Source organism: Pseudorca crassidens, chromosome 19 (genome assembly GCF_039906515.1).
Source record: "Pseudorca crassidens isolate mPseCra1 chromosome 19, mPseCra1.hap1, whole genome shotgun sequence".
Classification (NCBI taxonomy): domain Eukaryota; kingdom Metazoa; phylum Chordata; class Mammalia; order Artiodactyla; family Delphinidae; genus Pseudorca; species Pseudorca crassidens.
In genome coordinates, this window is record NC_090314.1 from 14096126 (window position 1) to 14118695 (window position 22570).

The 22570-nt window shown below is 37.7% G+C and overlaps 1 protein-coding gene across 2 annotated transcripts in view; it reads left to right on the forward strand.

The window, feature by feature from the left end:
• Nucleotides 1-22570, forward strand: part of UBE2G1 (ubiquitin conjugating enzyme E2 G1) — a 132939-nt gene that overhangs the window by 105915 nt on the left and 4454 nt on the right. For both annotated transcript variants that reach the window (XM_067715882.1, XM_067715883.1), the window contains exons 3-5: nucleotides 2058-2155; nucleotides 7239-7417; nucleotides 11431-11553. In XM_067715882.1, the coding sequence (XP_067571983.1) occupies nucleotides 2058-2155; nucleotides 7239-7417; nucleotides 11431-11517 (364 nt within the window). In that variant the 3' untranslated portion in view covers nucleotides 11518-11553. The remainder of the gene's footprint in view (nucleotides 1-2057; nucleotides 2156-7238; nucleotides 7418-11430; nucleotides 11554-22570) is intronic.

The following is a 22570-nucleotide window of genomic DNA, read 5'->3' on the forward strand; positions in this document are numbered from 1 at the left end:
TTTTCGTGGTAAGCCCTTTACTACCCTTATTTTCTTTCTTCTAATTTCTCAGTTACTCTGTTTCGAGGTTTTTAAAGTCGAGGTTACTTTTTATACTCGGAATCTAGTGGCCTTTCCTAAGTATTCAGAAGTGTTTGGTGTTAATGATCTACCTTTCTTTAACTCCCCTCATCTTGCTTTTATGATTAGAAAAAGGCAATAAGAATTAATACTTGCTTGTGGTTAAAAATTCATGGTATATCAAAATGTACAAAGCAGAAAGTAAAAAAATCTCATAATCTTGTGCTTCAGAGTTAATTAACCATTATTATTATATATTGGTGTCATGTTTCCAGACATTTTTCTATTTGTATATAAACATACCCTCACTTTTTCTTTGTAAAGGCAAATGGGCTTATTCTATAGATTAAAAAAAAATTTTAACAATAGATTGCTCATATCATTCCAGTATTTATTACCGGTATTTTTCTTGATACTTTCCTCTGACTCTAGAATGGTAAGTGCCATAAATCAGTGATCTCTAATGTTTTGGTCCCTGTTGTATTCTTTTACATACAACAGTGCCTCCCATAGGTAGATAATCATTATCTATTTGTTTAATGAATGAAAACCATTTAATGAGCTGAGGATTCCATTTCTCGATGATCTGAAACAAACACAGTCAGATGACCCTGCTCTGATGGGGTGTACATCTTACAATAAGAGAATCAGAGGTGTGAATTGCTTTTGCAATAAAGAAATGAAAAGAGGTCCATGTGATAGAGGGACACAGTGGCTAGTTAAGATTGGGTAGTCAAGTAAAATCATTCTCAAGAGGTAACATTTAAGCTGAGTTCTGAATATGACAAAGGGAGAACAGTGTTTCAAACAGAGGAAACAGCTAGTACCAAGGACACAAGTCAGGGGCTTTGTCGTTTTTGCCCCATAAGGCTGACTTTTTTTCATTGGTTTTCTTTAACAATGACTTACGTTGTTTTGACAGTTGTTCAGGAACAGTTCCTAAGCAAATGACAGTGCTCTGCAGTGCCTTAACACAACAGTCACAGCCACATGTGCCTATTAGAATTAAACAAGATTAAAAATTCCGTTCCTCAGTTGTACTAGCCATATATATATATATATATATTTTTTTTTTGTGTGGTACGTGGGCCTCTCACTGTTGTGACCTCTCCCGTTGCAGAGCACAGGCTCCGGACGCGCAGGCTCAGCGGCCATGGCTCACGGGCCCAGCCGCTCCGCGACATGTGGGATCTTCCCAGACTGGGGCACGAACCCGTGTCCCCTGCACTGGCAGGCGGACTCTCAACCACTGCGCCACCAGGGAAGCCCTCGCCATATTATTGATACAAGTGGTTGGTGGCTAACATATTGGCCAGCATAACTATAAACCACCTCTAGTGTGTGAAAGTTCTGTTGCACAGCCCTACTTTGGAAAGTCACCAATTATAAACTCCTTGAGAGACTTTATGCTTTGTTCACTGCTGTACTCCCAGTGTCTGACACGTAAAGACTGAATAAATATTTGTTAAATGATAAGATGAATAAATGGATGGATGGATTGAAGGTCAGCACAACTGTTCCCAGAGAGGGAATAAGAAAATACATAAGCTCTCAGATGAGAAAAAGCTTGTTGTGTTTGAAGAACAGAAAGAAGACTGGCTGGAATTAGAGAGAAGAGTGGAAGATTGAGATCAACGTAGAGAAATTGGCAACTTGACCCTGATAGGCAATGTTAAACTTAACTTTTAAATTTTGTTTTAAGTGCAGTGGGAAGAGATTAAAAGGTTTGTAGCACAGCAGTCGTGTAATCTGATCTGGATGCCTTTTTTTAAAGCTGTTTCTTTCATTTTACTGTTTTTTGAGAGTTTAATAAGGTGGTAGGTATGACAGTTTATTAAACTGGATATTTGAGTAAAGTAAACTGCTTGAAATCCAGATTATTTATTTTGTTTATAATGTTAGCACTAGCATCCTTGTTTTATGTTTGTTTTAATAATTTTCTTATTTATAAGCAGGAACTTATAGGCAAGAACTTGTTTTTGTTTTTGTATTTCCAGTGAAGGTGGTGTTTTTAAGGCTCATCTCACTTTCCCAAAAGATTATCCCCTTCGGCCTCCTAAAATGAAATTCATTACAGAAATCTGGCACCCAAATGGTAAGTTTATCTAGTTTTACTTTTACATTTGCAAGTATGATGGCCTGTCCCTGAAGTTTTCAAGGTCAATAAGGAAGATGTAGTTCTCAATGAAATTGCGTTGGAATTTTTGTACTAAGTTTGTTGTGTTTGTTATGCACATGGGCTTGGATTTAGATTCCTTAGAAGAGAAGAATTGACAGAGATCACATGGGGAAAAAAATCTTCATTTACTTATTTATTTACTTACTTAGTTTTCAGCTCGTTTTGAGACTCATGATGTTCCTAACTGGAGGCAGGGTTGGTGGGTGATATTCAGCATTAATAGAGCTCTTATAATTGAGGAGATAATTTCCAAGGTGTTAGGTGACTCATTGGCTATTACAAAGAGCTTAGAAGTAATTAAACCTGGATTTTTAATTTCTATTTTCTCATCTTAGCTCCTAGACTATGGACAACGCTTAACTTTTAATGTATGTTCTTAGCTGTCAAAAAGGAATGTCTTACCTACATCATAAGGTGATTGATAGGATCAAATGAGATACAATACTGTGTGTTTAAACCTTCAAAAGTATCCAGTACTGCAGTGCATAAAATGGTGACATTGACTTTTTTACCCAAAGATGTACTACCATTTAAAATTCACTTTGTGAGCCAAAGGTTAGGCCAGATAAACTATGTGTATACACAGTCTCCCTGAACTTTTGGCCTTGTTTTGTATGATAGAGCTTGCAAGAATTTCTTTCCTAAGTATTTTGACTATCAGTATTTTGTCATCAAAGTTGTCTTTTTAGACAATTACACTGATCTTCATTCTACTTCTCATAGTCCAGACTTTCAGTTGTAAGGAAGAGAAACCCTTATATATTAGTTTAAGCAAAAATCAGTGAGGGTAACAGATGCATGAATAAACCAAGGCTTTGTTTCAAGGAAGTGTAATAGCACCCAGTGACTTGAAAAACAGATGAGTCTTACTTAGGAGAGACTAGACTGGCAAATGGAAAACTATTGGGAACCAAGGAAGCCGCCATATTTCATCACATCTAAGATAGCAGTGATGACAAAAGACATAGTTAATTTTTGCACCAGGAAGAAGGGAGAAAAATAATTTCTTTCTGGTAGAACACATTAGCGATAACCCTACAAGATATATGGAGGCACGAATTGACCACATCTGCCTTGGACGTTTCTTTCATTTCTTCCTAGCCTTTTGGCAGTTTCTCCTGCCTTCTCTTGAATTATTTGATGTGTAAGTCAATCTTTTTCCACCTATTTCAAAGGAAAATGTAACGAAGTTTCTGAATGTTGTCTCTACCACAAATTAGCTATATCACTGTAGGTAAAAGCCTCTTGAACCTTAGTTTCTCTATCTGTGAGAGTTACATGAGAGAATATATGTAAGCAGTACATGGAACCTCTGTTAAGAGGAACAATAGCAGTGGCCTCCGTAGTTTAAGAGGGCAACTGAAATGAGTGTTTATTTTCTTTGTTTTTTAAGGTTGAAGGGATTGTTGGTTTGCAGACCATAAGGGAGAAGGCATTAGAGAGTGAAGTAATTAAGACGTGATTTGAGTGAAGGGATGCTTTGTGAAGAAAGGATACCCGAGGAGGCAATGGGCCAGGGATGGCAGGTTCAGAAGGAGCTAGACTTAGAAAGGGGAGTGAGAGTGGTCTGCAGTGGGAATGAGGGGAAAAACCAGCATTTGAATTTCTGCTAGGTGCTGGAGATACAAAGATGATCGAGTTATGGTCTTTCTGTAAGGATATTATGGTATGTGTAAGGGAAAGACGGACATAAATTTAATGGTGAAACAGAGACAACAGTGATGTTGTTAGAAAGGTGTTTGGTAGCATAGAAGAGGGAGTCAGGGAATGATGGAGAATATGATTCTTAAATAGAATTTTGAATATGTATCTTTAGTCGTGGGGACTCAATAGTTTTAAAGCTGTATAGTAGGTTCATCATGACTATATTTATGTCTAGAAAGTTTATACTCACGGGGGAAGGTTTGGAAGGGAAAACCAGACAAAATAGCTAGGAGATAGAGGATTTTATCAATTGCTAATGGGTACGGCATTTCTTTCTGTGGTGATGAATATATTGTAAAATTGATCGTGGTGATGGTTATACAACTCTAAACATACTAGAAACCATTAAATTGTATACTTCAAATGCATGAATTATATCTCAAAAGCTGTTTTATTAAAAATTATTATATGGTAAAGTCATACAAGTCATTTGTATGACTTAGATGCACTCAATTTGAGACTTGTTTTTCTGGAGGTGCAGTTGCCATAACCACTTAGGTAATTAAAGAAAACTAGTCAAGGCTCAGCAGTGAGCTTAGGGCCTTGGAAGCTACTGACATCAAGATGACAGGTAACGATATCAAATCATCATGTGGTATACCTTAAACTTACACAACGTTTTCTGTCAATTGTATCTTAATAAAGCTGGCGGGGGGGAGATGGTGGGTAACACTGTGATATAATGAATGGTTTAATTTACTTAGGGAAAAGAGGATTAATTTTGGAGATTAGGATAACATCAAAAGTCAGACCAAGGAAAAGGAAAAGAAGAAAGTGATTGAGAGAATGGCTTCAAGAACCAGGGAAAGGAAGTGTGCCACGGAAGTAAGAGAGGAAAATGTGTCCAGGAAGGTGTCCTCAACGGTATCAGTTGTTTTGGGCCCAGAAGGGTTGACTTTAAAAATACCCAGGAGAATATGTTCTCCCAGTCACTTTGTGAGAATAGTCATAGCATCCTGTTTGGAAGCAGAAGACAGTTTCCCATAAGGCAAAAAAGAGAGTACCCAAGTGTAAATAGAGAAGACGAGGGGAAATCAGATTTTCCTAATTTTAGAGCACAGCTTCAAGAGAAGGGAGATAGCTTGAAGGGTATGCATGGTTCAGGTAGTTTAGTTTCAAGATGGAAGAAGAGCTGTGTTTTCTTTTCAGTCATTGATGCTGAGACTGTTGGCTAGCTACTTATGGGGAAATTGATTTAGAAATTTTCTTCACACCAAACAGCAAAGTGAATTAAAACTCTAAATGGAATAAAAAGTTTCAAGTGGTTTTTAAAAATAGTGAATATTATTTTCTGGGTGTTAGGAACAAGGAGTTTCTAGTTTCAAAAGCAATAAATATTAGAAGACTATAAAGAGGAAAGAGAAATGGTAACTAAATTCAGTATGGGATTCTTAAATGAATCTTGTGTCAGATAATAAGGCCAACCATTAAAAAACATTATTGGGGTATTGAAATGAAAGAAAAAAAATAACAGGCAAAAATTAAACAAGGAAAATTAAGCAGTTTGGCAAGAAGAAAACTAAACATTGAGTACATAAATGGGTAAAGGACATGAACAGACATTTGACTAAAGAGGAAATACATAAAGTTTCTGTACATGGAAAAATTTAGCCCCTAAAAGTATTTTAAACTAGATTTCAGTTGTGAAATTAAAAATTTTTTCAATAAAGAAAAATCTTAGTTTTATTGCCTTGTCACTCAGAATTATCAGCTCATATCTTGCATTTTTAAAGTGTAATTTGGTAATAGGCATTAAGCGTAAAAACCTCTTTCTAAGAAACTAAACTGTATGTTTAAAATGAAATGACACAAGGTTAAAAAATTTTAAAGGTGCTAAATTACGATAATTTTTATAAAAGGAAAATGGGTCTCAAATAGATTCTCTCTGATAGAATTCTGTACAAACATTTGATGTTAAATGTTCTCAAAGAAAATGACTTCCAAAGAAAAAATTTTAAGTGTAAGTGAGGAAAATATCTTAATACTGTGTAAGCATTTTCTGTTCAACTTTATAGTGCTGTCACAAGTTTTGCTGTTGTTATTCTTGATCTAGTTAGTTATTTCATTTTAGTTAAGAGATTTTACTAGGAGGTGTAGGTGAGTTGGGAAAAGGAACCTTAATTGCAGAACAGCTCATATACAAGACATTGAAGGCATGAGTCTTGAATGTTGCATTCACTGCTGAACTCCATGTCAGGTGGTGGGTGCCTGGCACATGGCACGCGTTCAAGAAGCATTTATCGTAGAGCCACAGTGCACACGAACTTTGACTCTGGTTACCCAGAGTTAATAATAGCAGGGGAGTGCTTGAGTTAGGAGATGAAAAGTAGGCTTTAACATTATACCTATCATAAATTTGTTGGACTTTAGGTAGGAAATCAGGGATGAAATATACATAAATAGTGTCATTGGTTGTTTATAGGATTTGGAAATTTGGTTAAAAAGTTTTTCACCAAAATTTTATACTTTTCTGTCTTTTCTAACATTTCTCCAATAAGTATGCTTTTTGCAATAGGGAAAATTTCACTGTAGAAGATTAATGAATGTTATGATTTTGATAGTTCCCTAATAGGGAATATTTGTGTGATGTAAATGTGGATTAGGACTCCTCTACCCCTTTTGATCAACAATTAATTTGTGGCTTGGATTTTAAAACCGTTTTATAGATTAGGGGCCTAATGAATATCACTTACGTTGATGAATTTTCACTAGCAATATAACATGTTCCTTTTGTGGATTTGAGTATACTTTTTCCCTGAAAATATAATTTTGCCTTTATGTGATTTTAAAAGTATATTATCATGTTACCTTTTATTTTTTTCTTAGGAAAGTCTCTAGACCTTTGACTATTAACAATTTCAATCAATAAGTTAGTGGGGAAACTAGGAATTCATTATCCAGAAACTCAATTCTGGTGTTTAGACCATATACTTTCTGCAAATGAAGAACAGATTCAACAGATGCCATTTCTTCATTTCATTGTATTTATTACATGTAAATGCTAGGCACCATCTACATACTATGTGTCTTGAAATTTTGCACAAATGAAAAAGGTAGCTTACATTCCTTTTGGGTTTGTCAGGTGGATCCTACTTGGTAAAATCTTCGGTCTTCCTAAAAGGTTAACAGGTTCCATTTTGGAAATTAACTTCTGTATCTTTTCAGTGGTACAGTGGTATTGAATTTTATACAGATGCCGTGGGAATTGGGACCATGTTTATTATAATATGTATTTTATGTATAGCCAAATTATTTTAAATATTTAAAACAGTAATCTTATTCTTTAATTTTGCAGTTGATAAAAATGGTGATGTATGCATTTCTATTCTTCATGAGCCCGGGGAAGATAAATATGGTTATGAAAAGCCCGAGGAACGCTGGCTGCCTATTCACACCGTGGAAACCATCATGATCAGTGTCATTTCTATGCTGGCAGACCCTAATGGAGATTCACCTGCTAATGTTGACGCTGCGGTAAGGTGGTCACATGCACACATCTCCCCTCCCGTTTAATTAAACTTGATTAGAACTATAGTAACTTTATAAGTATATATGTGTGGATGTGTATGATATATGTTTTTATTCATTTAATTTTTTCATGAATCTGTACAAAGATAAGTAAGACGTAACTAAGCTTTACCCCTAAATATTTGTACCTGCATCTTTTAAGAATAAGGACACTAGGGGATTCCCTGTTGGTGCAGTGGTTAAGAATCCTCCTGCCAATGCAGGGGACATGGGTTCGATCCCTGGTCCAGGAAGATCCTACATGCTGTGGACCAGCTAAGCCCGTGTGCCACAACCACTGGGCCTGTGCTCTACAGCCCACGAGCCACAACTACTGAAGCCTGCGCGCCTAGAGCCCGTGCTCCACAACAAGAGAAGCCACCTCAGTGAGAAGCCCGCGCACCACAATGAAGAGTAGCCCGTGCTCGTCGCAACTAGAGAAAGCCTGCGAGCAGCAACAAAGACCCAACGCAGCACCCCCCAAAAAAATAAATTAAAAGAAAAAAGGAATAAGGACACTATCCTATATAACTATAAAACAGCTGTCATACCTATGAGAACTTATTATCAGGTCCCTAGTAGGTCCATATTATTATTCCCAAGCTTTTATTTTTAAAACTTTCAGACCTACAAAATGTTGCATTAGTTATAAACACCCTTAAACACCCCTATACCCTACACATACAGGTTCACAAATGTGGACATTTTACAACGTTGTTATTATCATTATTATTATTTGCTAAACTGAGAATACTTTACAGATCTTTATGTTTAAGTATATACTTAAATACTTCAGCGTGTATCTCCTAAGAACGAAATGGGTGGGGCGGCAGAATCCAGAATTTTAGGAACCCACATTGCTTTTGAAAAATTAATTAATTTTGGCTGTGTTGGGTCTTCGTTGCTCCACGAGAGCTTTCTCTAGCTGTGTTGAGTGGGGGCTGTTCTTCATTGTAGTGCTCGGGCTTCTCATTGTGGTGGCATCTCTTGTTGAGGAGCACAGGCTCTAGGCGTGTGGGCGTCAGTAGTTGTGGCACATGGGCTTAGTTGCTCTACGGCATGTGGGATCTCCTGAACCAGGGCTTGAACCCATGTCCCCTGCATTGGCAGGTGGTTTCTTAACCAGTGCGTCACCAGGGAAGTCCTCACGTTACATTTTGTATTCGTTTTATTTATTTTTTACTTATTTATTTATTTTTTATTTTGTAAAGGTTGGTATTTCTTACCATTTTACTGTAGGTTTCTCATTTTTACATTATTGTTTTTATTTTCTTTTTTTTGGTCTTCTCTTCCTTCTCCTTTTCTTTTTTTTAAAAATTATTTTATTTATTTGTTAATTTTTTTTGGCTGCACTGCACTCCACGGCATGTGGGATCTTAGTTCCCTGACCAGGGATCAAACCCATGCCCCCTGCAGTGGAAGCGTGCAGTCTTAACCACTGGACCGCCACAGAAGTCCTGTATTCATGTTTTATTAGTCTCCTTTAATCTAGAATAGTCCTAGTTCCTCAGCCGTCTATCCTTCTTTAACAATCCTTTTGTTCTAATTCTTATTCTTGGAAACTTTGTTAGTATATGTGAAAGCTGGGAGATTAAATTCACCTTTTTTCCTTGTTATTTCAAACCTACATAAAAACTTGGGTGAAATCTTACATGTAGAAAAACACTACATATAATAACCCCCTTTCAAATCTCTGGCTTTGAATTTTTGAATTTAGTAATTGAATTGAAGTAAACACTGGCAGAAAACCATTCTAACTTCTAATAAGTCAAGTATCAGTCCAAACAACATAAGGGGCGCATGTGTGCAGAATTGGTTTCACTCAAGAGTGTGTGAGTAATAAGCCAGATGTTAAACTAAGAGTGAAAAAAAAAATAAACTAAGAGTGAGTTGGAGGAAGAGGGGTACCATTTAAATGCCAAAGTGAAGAAGTAATTACTTTCAGTACCAATACCCACACTAGCAGCTCTAATTCTAGTGGTCTTCAGTATATTTATATAAAATCTATATATCATCGTTATTATTTTAGGAAGGTATTAATTTTGGGTGTAGGTAGGAGGAAGGGCCAAGCTATTGAGTCATATAGACTTTCTGTCAATCTCTTTTCAGCCCCACTTCATTTATTTATTTGTTTGGCTGCTCCAGGTCTTAGTTGCGGTATGTGAGATCTTAAGTTTCAGCATGCGGGATCTTTAGTTGTGGCATGCGGGCTCTTAGTTGCAGCATGCAGGATCTAGTTTCATGACCAGGGATCTAACCTGAGCCCCCTGCATTGAGAGCGTGAAGTCTTAACCACTGGACCACCAGGGAAGTCCCTCAGCCCCACATCTTTTTTTTAAAAAATATTTATTTATTTATTTGACTGCACTGGGTCTTCTTTAGCTGTGGCATGCACCTCACCCCCACTTCTTACTGACTTCTCAGAGCTGTCATTTCCAAACTTTAACTTCAGAGTTCTGTTCAATAGGTCCTTTTCCCTCCTTTGCTGGGGTTCCATTGAGACTCCTGTAGGCTATTACTTTCTCTCCTCTAATGTACGTTTCATTGTTCTTCCATCTACTTTTGGTCTTCCAGAAGAAATTTCTCCCCGTTATCAGATGATTTTAATGCCATTTTCTTTGACAGTGAGGATTTATACCTTAAAAAAATAATTCCGGTATGATCATTTTAATAGGATCTTAGGAGAGCTAAGAGATAAACATATGTGCTTTTTGGTCTATTGATTCCGTAGGTTCTTCACATGTAAAATGCAGATGATAACACCACCCATCTGGTCATCCACAGTGTGTGGCATAGTGGATTCAACAAATGGCGACTCTGTTATTAGCTAGCTCCTGCTTTGAACCATCATCTACCAATCTATCTTCTACCTAGAAGTCATCCTTGCCCAGTCTTGTGTGTCACCAGAGAATGTCAGTCAAATTATATATCTAAATTCCTTTCCACCCCTCTGCCATTGATTTGAGTCCTTTTAACTTCTTACCTACATTATTGTAATAGCTTTCTATCTCATCTCCCTGCTCTCAGTCTTACTTCTCTCTGCTAAGTGCTCTTTTTAGGTGATTTTTTTTTTCTTTCTTTTCTTGAGATTGACCTTCCTTCTTTTCTGGAATTGACCCTTTCTCCTTAAAATTTCTTAAATATGATAATGAGGTAATTACAGACAATAACATTTTATCCATAAATATTTCATCAAACATCTCCAGATCTCTGTAGATGTTAGCATTATAGTTTATCTCATAATTTATTATAATGATTGGCTTTCTGGGGTGCCTTGCTTTGAGGGCAAAAATTGTTGTTCAAATCTCTTCCTCTGCACAGGCAAGTATTGAAGATTTCTGTAGTCTTTGCTGTCCCTAAATGGATGATATAGCGGGGGGAAAAAAGGGCTGGGCATTTTTGTGAGAATTTCCTGGTATTTACATGCTAAGTAAAATCAGCTCTATTCTCCTGTGAAACTATGCTGGTGCTGTTTTGTGTTCCATTTTTATGGGCCAGGCAGTGATAGTGATATTGTCACTGTCATGTATCCCACCCCCTCATCCCCCCGCCCCCACTAGAAATAGTACTCAGTATCATCTCAGTATGATGCATTACACCCATATACTTGATATTGGAGGCACTGTTATGTCTACTTTATTTTCTGGTTGCTACCCAGTAGGGAGAGTTGGTGATCCTTCAGATAGCCTGGATATCTTATTTGTAAGTCGTAGCTTTCTTTTTAGCATAATACAAAACTGCTAATGATCTTCAGGGCCTTTTCCTTTTTTAAAGAGACTTTTGCCTGTAGAGGTCATTTGCATGTATCTTAGCAGAGTGCCTTGCAAAAGTGTTTCTTGACTACTTTTCTACCTTGTCAACTTTTTAACATTTTAAAAGTATTCACATTACCAAAGCATTACATTCAAAATTAAAGTTAGTATTTGAGATTATAAGAGGAGTTTACATAAAATCAGTTGCTGTTACTTTTGTACTTACAGAAAGAATGGAGGGAAGACAGAAATGGAGAATTCAAAAGGAAAGTTGCCCGCTGTGTAAGAAAAAGCCAAGAGACTGCTTTTGAGTGACATTTATTCAACAGCTGTAACTTCACTTATTTCAGGGTAAGTTCATTTAAAAAGTCATCCTATTCTTTTGCATTTTTATACACGTCATAAATGTTTCTAGAAATTGTGTGATTTGGGTATTTGAATTGCTTGTTTTCATTGGCCTCATTTTTTAGTGGTAGTATCCAGTAGTCTCTTATTTCTCAGCAGAAATAGTGTCATCCCCTTGCTTTTTCCTTCAGTAAATACAGCTGTTTTTTACTAGATATTCTGTGTTAAACTGGTTGTTAGTATGGTAACAGTCTATTTCTTTTCACTGATGGTAAAATTTCTCATTATAAAGTTCTGTTCTGTTTTTTTTTAAAGCTAAGTTTCCTCCGTTTTACCTTTTGGTTTGCCATCTTTGACTAAGCTAGGCATTGAAGTTTCTTGTATCTTCTCATACTGTGCTATATGAATAAAGAATGACTTAAATTTTTGTTTCCCAGTTTTTTTTAAAGAAGGATCATATTTTGTATTAAACATCTACCTTTCTTGTTTTAATTGGTCTTTATCTCCTTGTTTATTACTTATAGGGCCAGTAGGAAAATTTTCCCTTTTATTGTATACCGTCTGTCCACAAGTCCGTTTTAAGTCTAGCAAGGAGCCAAAGATAGCAGCCACCCATCTGGCTTAGAAGAGGACATGGTGTAGATGAATTGACCAAATGTGTGATATTTAAGTTATTTGGTTTCCCTTTTTAAAATCAAATATCGAGGTGATAAAACCTGTGTATGAAACGTAGCATCTAAAAAATCAGAATCCATGATACATCCCTGTACCTGGCCACCTATTTTAAGCAAAAGAACTTTAGGAATTCCCAGGTGGTCCAGTCAGTGGTTAGGACTCCGTGTTCTCACTGCCGAGGGTCCGGATTCAATCCCTGGTGGGGAACTAAGATCCCACAAGCTGTGTGGTGTGGCCAATCAATCTATCAATCAATATTAAAAAAGAAAAAGAACTTTATTACTACTTGTTACTTCTCCTATATTCCCCTCCTACCCCATCCTTTTTTCATATTCCCAATTCTTTGTTTACCATTGCTTTTCTTCATAATTTCATCAAGTTTGTATTCCTAAACAACATATTCCACGTTTTTGAACTGAATATATGTGAAATTATAATGTATGCATTCTTTTGTGACTTTTAGCTCATCATTATATTCTTGAAATTGGTCTTTGTTATGTGCAGTTATATTTCTTCTGTTTTCACTGTTTAGTATTTCATTAGATAAATTACTCTTGATTCTCATTGCATTATTTCTCTATTTTGGGAGGGGTTCTTTTGTTTGTTTTGCTTTTTTTGTTGTTGTTTTGTTTTTGCTTGGTGTTTTTGTTTGTTTGTTTTTTGTTCTTTTGGGTTTTTTTGGCCATGCCTCCTGGCTTGCAGGATCTTAGTTCCCCAATCAGGGATTGAACCTGGGCCCAGGGCAGTGAAAGCACAGAGTCCTAACCACTGGACCACCAGGGAATTCCCCTATTTTGCTCTGTTTTTGCTATTACAGAGAATGTGGCTATCCTTGTTTCTTGTTGCAGAGATACTACAAAAGTTTCTTGGGGGCTTCCCTGGTGGCGCAGTGGTTGAGAGTCCACCTGCCGATGCAGGGGACACGGGTTCGTGGCCTGGTCCGGGAAGATCCCACATGCCGCGGAGCGGCTGGGCCCGTGAGTCATGGCCTCTGAGCTTGCGCATCCGGAGCCTGTGCTCGGCAACGGGAGAGGCCACAACAGTGAGAGGCCTGCGTACGGCAAAAAATAAAAATTAAAAAAAAAAAAAGTTTCTTGGGTGTATACCTAGGGGTGGCATTAAGTTAAAGGTATATGCACACCACTTTGAGTAGATAATGCCAAATTGTCTTCCAAAATGTTGCATCTATTTATACTCCTTTTGGCAAGGACAAGGATTCCATTTGTTCCATATTCTCTTTAACATTTGATATTATCAGAGTTCTTCAAAGTTTGTTTTCCCAAAGTTTTTGATCTGGTGTAAAATGATATGTCATTATGGACTTAATGTGTGTTGCCTTAGTTACCAATGCAATTGCGTATTGTAACATGTGTTTGACCATTGACACTTCCTCTGTGAAATGCTTATTCTGGTCTTTCCTGTTTTTCAGTAAGGTTATTGATTTGTATCCTTGTCAGTTCACTTTTTCCATGGTGTCTTTGGATGAACAAGGTGCTTAATTTTAATGCAGTTTAATTTTTTAGTTCTTTCCTGTATGCATTTTACTTTTTGTGTCTTAGTTTCTTCCCTGCCATCAGAAAGCTACTATTGTATACTGTCTTCTAAAAGTTATTATGGTTTTGCCTTTCACAAATGTGTTGAATTCACTGAAATTGGTTGATGTATGGTATGAGTTGGAGTTCAACTTTACCCTTTGATTCCCCCTAATATATAACTGTTGACTGCATCATTTATTTACAAGTCCATCCTTTCACCACTGATATGCAGTGTTGGTTATGTTGTAAAACTACATTCCAGGTATGTGTTGATCTGTTTCTGACCTTTCTAGGTTTCCTTAGTTGGCTTGTCTATCCTTGAACTGGTATCACAGTGTCTTAATTTTTATTTATGATTTTTATGATTAAACGTATCAAATGCAAAGGTAAATCAGAAGTTAAGCTAAAGTCTACCCACTTTTCATTCTGTTTTCATGTTTGATTATCTCTAAGTTTCTGAAAAGACTCATATCTACTTTTAGATCTTGTTATAATAACCTAAAATGCTGAAAATTAACTTTACTTCTCTTTGTTCCCAACAGATATAGCAATAACCTTGCAGTCTTCAAATTATTTCTGTTTTGTTTATTTTTGCTAACAGTCCTGTCCTGATTTCATTATCATTACATCTAATACCTCCCACATGTCTAGTCAGTGATCCTCATCTTTTCTTTTGACTCTTGCTTTCCACCACCTTAGGTCAAGTTCTTGTTACTAGTTGAACATCTTTTGTGTCGGCCTGCACTTCATCCTAGATATTTGTCCTGGATACAACTGCCATGTTAGTCTTCACGAAGCTCAGCTCATTTATTGCATTGGTTCTTTTATGGGTCGGACAATATCTTAGGAACAACAAGCACTTCAGGGCTTGTTTTCCTTACCCATACTATTTTCCAGTCAGAAAAGAGCTTGGCGACAACAACGAATTGAGAGGAAGGAAATAATAGGTTGAAGCCTAAGCTTATGTGTGATTTTACCTTATAAACAGTACTTTATAAATTTAGGAAATAATCAAGAGTTTTTTTTACCTTGATAGTATATTGCAAATAAAATAAATAAGTACGAATGAAGTGTCACAAACTAATTTTGTAAGGGATTATATATTCTTTGTTGGTGGGATTAGAGTTAATTTATACTTGATCATAACATACACGTCTTTAAAGTATACTTATCAAGATTAAGGTTCATGTAAAAAGAAGATGGAGGCAAATAATAATGTTGAATCAAAATACCTCCTTGCATAGAATAGGTTAATTGAAAAACAGTATAATATACTGTTAATGATGAAACTAAACTGAGAACTTACAATTAAAGGTGTAGGAAGCAATAACTGGAAATCTTGGCAAACAGGTCAGCACTGCTTACACATCCTTCTTTAAAGTTGCAAGTCCTACATATAAATTCATTCGTGCATTGTAATGGCTGTGCACTGTTGTAGAAGGGTGTGTGTGGCAGCTGGACATTAGATAGGACAGAATTTTATATTAAATTAATGCTCTAATATTTTAATGGTTAATTTTAGTTACTATTCCTAACTTATTGTGTTACTATTAAGCTCAGGCTTCTGTGTAAAAAATTATAGTCTTTGAACTGTGTGTTTTTCATCGGTAAGAACTGAGTAAACGATTTTGCATTTTGTTTTCAGTCTGAAGCTCATCCTCATCATGAGGATCCTTTGGCCCACCTATGGCCAAAGACAAACATTCTTTGGGAAACATTGATTAATAAGTAATTAAGGGGAGTTTCCTGGTGGTATAGTGGTTAAGATTTCACTGCCGTGGTTCAATTCCTGGTTGGGGAACTGAGATCCCACAAGCTGTGTGGTGCCGCCAAAAAAACAAACAAACAAAAAAGTAATTAAAGCAGACGTACTTAACTAGCATTCAGGGACCCAGTCTTGTCTATTGTATGTTGATTAACAATTACTAGTAGCTTCCCTCTTATGCTCGTATAGTCCCCCTCTTTCTGAAATGTATCTTGTCATTCATTCAACTCAAATACTCGACCCATTTCCCGTGCCAAGGGTCTGGAATGTGTGTTCTGTTTCTTTTGCCATTTGAGATGAGGTCCATTTCAAATTTCCCTTCTTTCATGAAGTTATTGCTCTTCATCCCCAAGCAAATTCTTCCCTTTCTGAAGTACTGTAGCACCTAGAGTCTTAACTTTTAGCCATTTATGAATTTGTCTTACTGCTCTTGTTACATGTGATATGATGCAGTTGGGAAATAATGCCTCAGTAATACCCAATTCCAGTCATCTGTTTGGATTGCACTAAAAGTGAAATCATTTGAAAATTAAATTAAGAAATCACATCAGACTCCATGACTTAACTAATACCTTCTATAAAAGGGCCTATGTTTTCCTCATCTACCTAATGCACAGAACAAGGTAAGCTGTAGGGTTGAGGTGCCCACATAATCTTTATTTTTTATTATTATTATTTTTTATAAAGTTATTTATTTTTACTTATTTATTTTTGGCTGCGTTGGGTCTTCGTTGTTGCGCGTGGGCTTTCTCTAGTTGCAGCAAGTGGGGGCTACTCTTCGTTGTGCGCGGTCTTCTCATTGCGGTGGCTTCTCTTGTTGCGGAGCACAGGCTCTAGGCATGCGGGCTTCAGTAGTTGTGGCACGCGGGCTCAGTAGTTTTGGCGCACAGGCTTAGTTGCTTCGCGGCATGTGGGATCTTCCCGGATCAGGGCTCGAACCTGTGTCCCCTGTGTTGGCAGGTGGATTCTTAACCACTGCGCCACCAGGGAAGCCCCACATAATCTAAATGTCTCTGTCATTACATGATTTTTATGCCCATGGCTATACTGTAGAAACCTGTTGCTTTGTGGCAGATTTAGCGAGCTCTAGTCTATCACTCAAACTCTTCTTTTTTTTTTTTTTTTTTTTTTTTGCGGTACGCGGGCTTCTCACTGCTGCGGCCTCTCCTGTTGCGGAGCACAGGCTCCAGACGTGCAGGCCCAGCGGCCATGGCCCACGGGCCCAGCCGCTCTGCGGCATGTGGGATCCTCCCGGACCGGGGCACGAACCCGTGTCCCCTGCATCGGCAGGCGGATTCCCAACCACTGCGCCACCAGGGAAGCCCTCAAACTCTTCTTAAAGACTTGCTTTTTTCATGCACTTTCTGAATATCCTCAGTCTCTGTAGTCTTGTGATAGGATGATGTGAAATAAAACCCACAAGAAGCACTTGAAAAATGTACATTCTATTTGGGTTGAATGAAAAGTAAATTTAATTTAGTATTTTTTAATGATGTAATTTTTTACATCAAAATCTATAACATATAATTTTCTTTTAACTGGAAGCATTAGTGTTGATGTACTTGATCCAGATTTTCTTTATTTTACTTTTATTGTGGTAAACACACAACCTAAATCTACCCTCTTAACAATTTTTGTGTGTACAGTATTGTTAACTATATGCACATTGTTGTACAGTATATCTCTAGAGCTTTTCCATTTTGCACGACTGAAACTTCTCTACCCCTTGAACAACAACTCTCCATTCCCCCTCTCCTCAGGCCTTGGCAACCACCACTTTATGTTTCTATCAGTGTGACTACTTTAGATACCTCATATAAGTGTAATCATGTAGTATCTGTGTCTCCTGTATAAAGATTATTAATAATTAATAACCATATCCTTTTTCTAATTCAGGTGTGGGATGGGATGAAGAGAGAGGAGATAGGGAGAAACAAATCCTCCCTTTCCCATAGATCAGCAGCATGGCCACATTCTATACCACTAGACAAAAGGACTTTGGTCTTTTGGTTCTGTATCAAGGCTAGAGGGATTGTATTCTCTGTTGCTGTGTTACAAATTACCTAAAATTCAGTGACTTAAAACAGCATTTCTTTTTTTTTTAAGTGTCATTTTATTTATTTAATTAATTAATTAATTAATGCTGTGTTGGGTTTCTGTGCGAGGGCTTTCTCTAGTTGTGGCCAGCGGGGGCCACTCTTCATCACGGTGCGCGGGCCTCTCACTATCGCAGCCTTTCTTGTTGCAGAGCACAGGCTCCAGACGTGCAGGCTCAGTAGTTGTGGCTCACGGGCCTAGTTGCTCTGCGGCATGTGGGGTCCTCCCAGACCGGGGCTCGAACCCGTGTCCCCTGCATTATCAGGCAGATTCTCAACCACTGCGCCACCAGGGAAGCCCTAAAACAGCATTTCTTATCTCATGGTTACCATAGGCCAGGGTTCCATGTATGACTTGGTTGACTCTTCTGGCTCTGGGCTCCTTATAATGCTGCATTCAAGGTGTTGGTTGGCACTGCAGCCATCTCAGGGCTCAGCTGTGGTGGGTGGATCTGCTTCCAAGTTCAGTCAACTGGTTTTTGTCAGGTTTCTATTCCTTATAGGCCATTGACTGAGTCCTAAGTTTTTTGTCACATGGGCCTCTTCATAGGTCAACTCACAACTTGCTGGTTGGCTTCATCAGGGAATAAGTAAGATGATAAGAGAAGATAAGCTATGGGTGTAGTGGATGTTACTGTCTCTGTCCAGAGGGAAATAATCATATCCCAGCCTGCTGGGCATGTTGCCTACTGATAACTCATAGCTGAGTTGCTTTCTAGCAGTGTTGCCCTTAGCTAAAAGAGATCACTTGCCCAAGTTAGTCCCCTTCCCCAGAGGCCACTTGCATCCAAGGACTAGTTGGTTTGGGTAAGGGATGGGTTGATACAAAGGCTTGGACTTTTTTCTCAATTTGGGAATTATCTGAAGGGCCATTCCAGTGTGGGATTGACTGAAGCCTTTATTTCAACTGCCCCCCTCAGTTCATCTTCTTCTTCTGCTTAGATCTATTTCCCTCACTCTTGTTTTTGGAAGCACTTCCCAGTAAACAAATACCTGTCTGAGAACCTGTTTCGTAGATAACCTCACCCAGGATAGTAGGCATTGTGTAACCCAGCACAGTTAGATAGAAGATTTTCTGCCTTACCTCGTTGCATATGTGTACGCATGAATCTAGAGTCATTTCTCACAAATAGAAGTATATGTGGCTCCATGTATACGGCTTCTGTTCCTCCTAGGTGGCCATATTTTCTTCATGGCTTATTTGAGACCACATTTGGAGTATGTGATTATCACAATAGGACCACATCCTTGATGGGTTTCATATTCAGATCATTTAAGGATTAGCCTCCACATCTCACCCGTATCTCCTTAAAATTAGGGCTCCTTAAACGTTGAGGCTTTCTGATCTCTTGTGTTACAGTAAGATTATGAAGAAAAGTGCAGACTCTACTGAACCTGCTTCAAGGATGCATCCACCTCACTCCCACTAATACAGGTGATCTATAGTGATCTTGTTGACTGAGGTAAGGAGGAGACTAAGCTATCTCCAGTAAATTTTAAAACATAAGACAGATAGGAAAAACAAATATCAGAACAAAATACAGGAGAATATCAAGGTAGAGAAGGATTTATTAGGCACCAGTAACACCCACAAAAGGAAAAAATTTGATAAATTTGGCTGTATCAAAACCAAAAACTTAAATATTATGACAAGACAAAGTAAACAAATATAAGCGGCAAACTGGGAAAAATTTTCTGTAAATCTAATATTCAGGATTTCTATCTAGAATCTACAGACTTTTGCAAAGCAATAAGAAAAATATCAGCACAAAGGACAATGATATGAATAGATAATAAATAGAAGCAAAAAGAAAGATGATTGTTGTTATACATGCAAAAATTAATTCAGCTCTATTTGTAAGCAGAAATACGAAGTTACAGGGGATGACATCAAATCCATCAGGTTGTCAAAAACCAAAATGTCCAAGAAACCCAAGTGTTGGTGAAGATTTCGGGAAGTGGTGTACCTGAAATACTGGTATGAGTGAAGTTGTTCTGTCAACATTGGAGAGCAATTTGGTAATATCTACTCAATTTGAAAACACGTATCCTGCGATTTAGGTGTATAGGTTAGAGAAACTCCAGCACATGTGTACAGAGAGACATGATACAAGGATATTGCTTGCAGTATTGTGTGTAATTTTTAAAAGACCTATCAGAATTGATCAGTTACTATTAATATCAGTTACAATATTCTATTGTATCAGCTAAAATACCTAATGTAGACTTAGTAATATATAATCACATGGTTAAATCTCAACACAAATCTTTTTTTTTTTTTTTTTTTTTTTTTGTGGTATGCGGGCCTCTCACTGTTGTGGCCTCTCCCGTCGCAGAGCACAGGCTCCGGACGCGCAGGCCCAGCGGCCATGGCTCACGGGCCCAGCCGCTCCGCGGCATGTGGGATCTTCCCAGACCGGGGCACGAACCCGTGTCCCTTGCATCGGCAGGCGGACTCTCAACCACTGCGCCACCAGGGAAGCCCTCAACACAAATCTTGAGTAGGAAAAGCAATTTGCAAAAAAAAGTATGATATCATTTATGTAAATTATAAAGTAAAACCAACTATATTTTATTCTATCATAGTTATCCGATAGAATAAAAGTTTTTTTAAAAAGAAAGGACTAGAAGAAGTATATAAAATTCTTAAAATTTGTAGTACTACTTAACTTTAGGGAGGAAGAGAGGGACCTGGGAAACAAAGGGGCTTTGCCCTGTTTTTTTTTTTTAAACTGTCAATCTTCCAGCACATTTGCCGCACCTTCTTCCCTCTCCACAGAAAACTACCGTAATAAGGAAACCAGGGGCTGCCTGTTTGCCACATCCAAAGGCTTAATTTTAGTTTAGTGGGTTTTTTTTGGCTGCACCATGAGGCGTGTGTGATCTTAGTTCGCCCGACCAGGGATTGAACCTGTGCCCCCTGCAGTGGAAGTGGGGAGTGTTAACCACTGGACCGCCAGGGAAGTCCCTTAGTTTTGATTTTTAATCTCTGTAGCAATTGAATTGAATTGACTATTGATCTCCCTTCTAGAAACATCTTCTCTAACCCATAAATATCATGGCTCTATTTTGGTTCCTTCTGAATTTGACTGCTACCTTTATAGTTGCAGCTATATATAAGGGAAAGTAAATCTCTTTTCCATCTCAGCTCCCCAGTTCTGCTATCAGAAGTAAACACTGTTTAATCTTTCAGAAATCTTACTCTCCCCCTAACACACATGTACACACAAGTGTGATTTTGTGTCTGTGTTTATAACATAAATGTATACATAGCATACACTCTGTACTTTCCATTTAACATTGTCTTGATATTTTACTAGCTCAATAATGTATATCTGCTTCCCTTTTAACAGTTGCATGTTATTAAGGATTAAGATTTATATCTTGAAATGAGAGGTAACACCAAGAACAGCTGACCCTGAGCTCATTTCATTTCTTGTTAATGAATATTTACAAAGGCACTGTTTTCTTGGGAAAGAAGGGGCTCTGTAGGAGTACCATAGACATTATCCAGGCCATTAGAGAGCTGTTCACCTAGCCAGTTAGACCAGGCCTAAAAAAGGTTAAACCACTCGCAGAGCTCTAGTGGGAGTAGAAACACGGTGCAGCTTTGAGAAAGTATGACTGATACTGAATGGTTAGGACAGAGGTTAGACGTAGGGCTGCGGGTGAGATTAGAAGTCTCTAGAGTAGAGATGACCATTCATTTGGTATAGAGAGCAGTACATACTAGGGCCAAAGACAGCATCTTGCACAATTTCCACATTTAGGGGACAGAAACATGTGGGCTGCCTGGTCACAAGGAGGAGAGCTAGGAGAGTGAGGTATTACCGACCTCAGAAAGGAAGTGTGTGGATGGTCACCAGTGCATGACATAAGGAAAAGAAAAAGAATAGTTCAGTTTGGGGGAAAAACAGATGGATTGGTGATAGGGGGAGAGTTGTTGTTTAGTAAGTAGTATATTTGGTGGCAGTGTAGAATGAATTGGAACTTTTGGAATCATCTGTGTGAAAGATAATGGGGAAAACTTCCTTGATATACTAAGCTATTTAACTCATGGACTGCTTTCACTTAAGAATGGTTGAGCTTATTGGGACACTTACCCTTGAATGACGAATTACTTTCAATATTGTCTTTAACATCAAAAAGTGTTAAAAAAAAAGTGTTTTTTTTTTTTGGAAATCACGCTTGTCTGCTTTTTATTTTTTTAGGCCTTTTAGAAAGATTAAATTGTGTAGCCACATGGAAAACTAATGATTTGATTCTAGTTTTAGAAATAAATGGAACAAGACACTTTCCAACTAAACCATCTCCAGATTTGTAGGTTAGAAATCAAGAATAATGAAGTGTAAGTTTGAGGCAAAAAATAGATACTTAAGTTATTTTGTAAAGACATACAGTTGATATAATTTCCATTAATATAAAAATGGTGTGATTTTTTAACAAAGTCACACAACAGAAGATTTATTTTAAACCAGAAATGGGATATGCTTACAAATTGTAAATGACTGTTTTAGGTCAGCACCGTTTATTTGAGTGTTATGCAGGTAATTCAGTTTCACATTTCTCTTTCTAGAGAAAAGAACAACAAACTTGCTTTTTCTGTACCAAGGCCTTTTGTCTGTTTAGAATATATTTTATTTAAAGGCGGGGCGGGGGGAATAGATTTTTCTTTTCCTGCTGAAGAAGAAGCTAAAGCTATTTAAAGCTGGGTCCTTCCTAACTACTAAAAGGCTCAAATACCTGATTTTAGGTAGTTAATGACTTTCTATAGTCAGTCCTCTCTGGAGTATTTTTCTTTAAAACCTCACATGGAAACAGGTTTTAAATGGTTCTTTTGTGACCCTGAAATTTCTTGTTCATATCATAAGGGAATGATTACTGAATGCCCGAGCTCTATACCCAGCTCTTTTTCAGCCCTGAGAGGTTAACTGGGCAGGGGTAAATTTGGG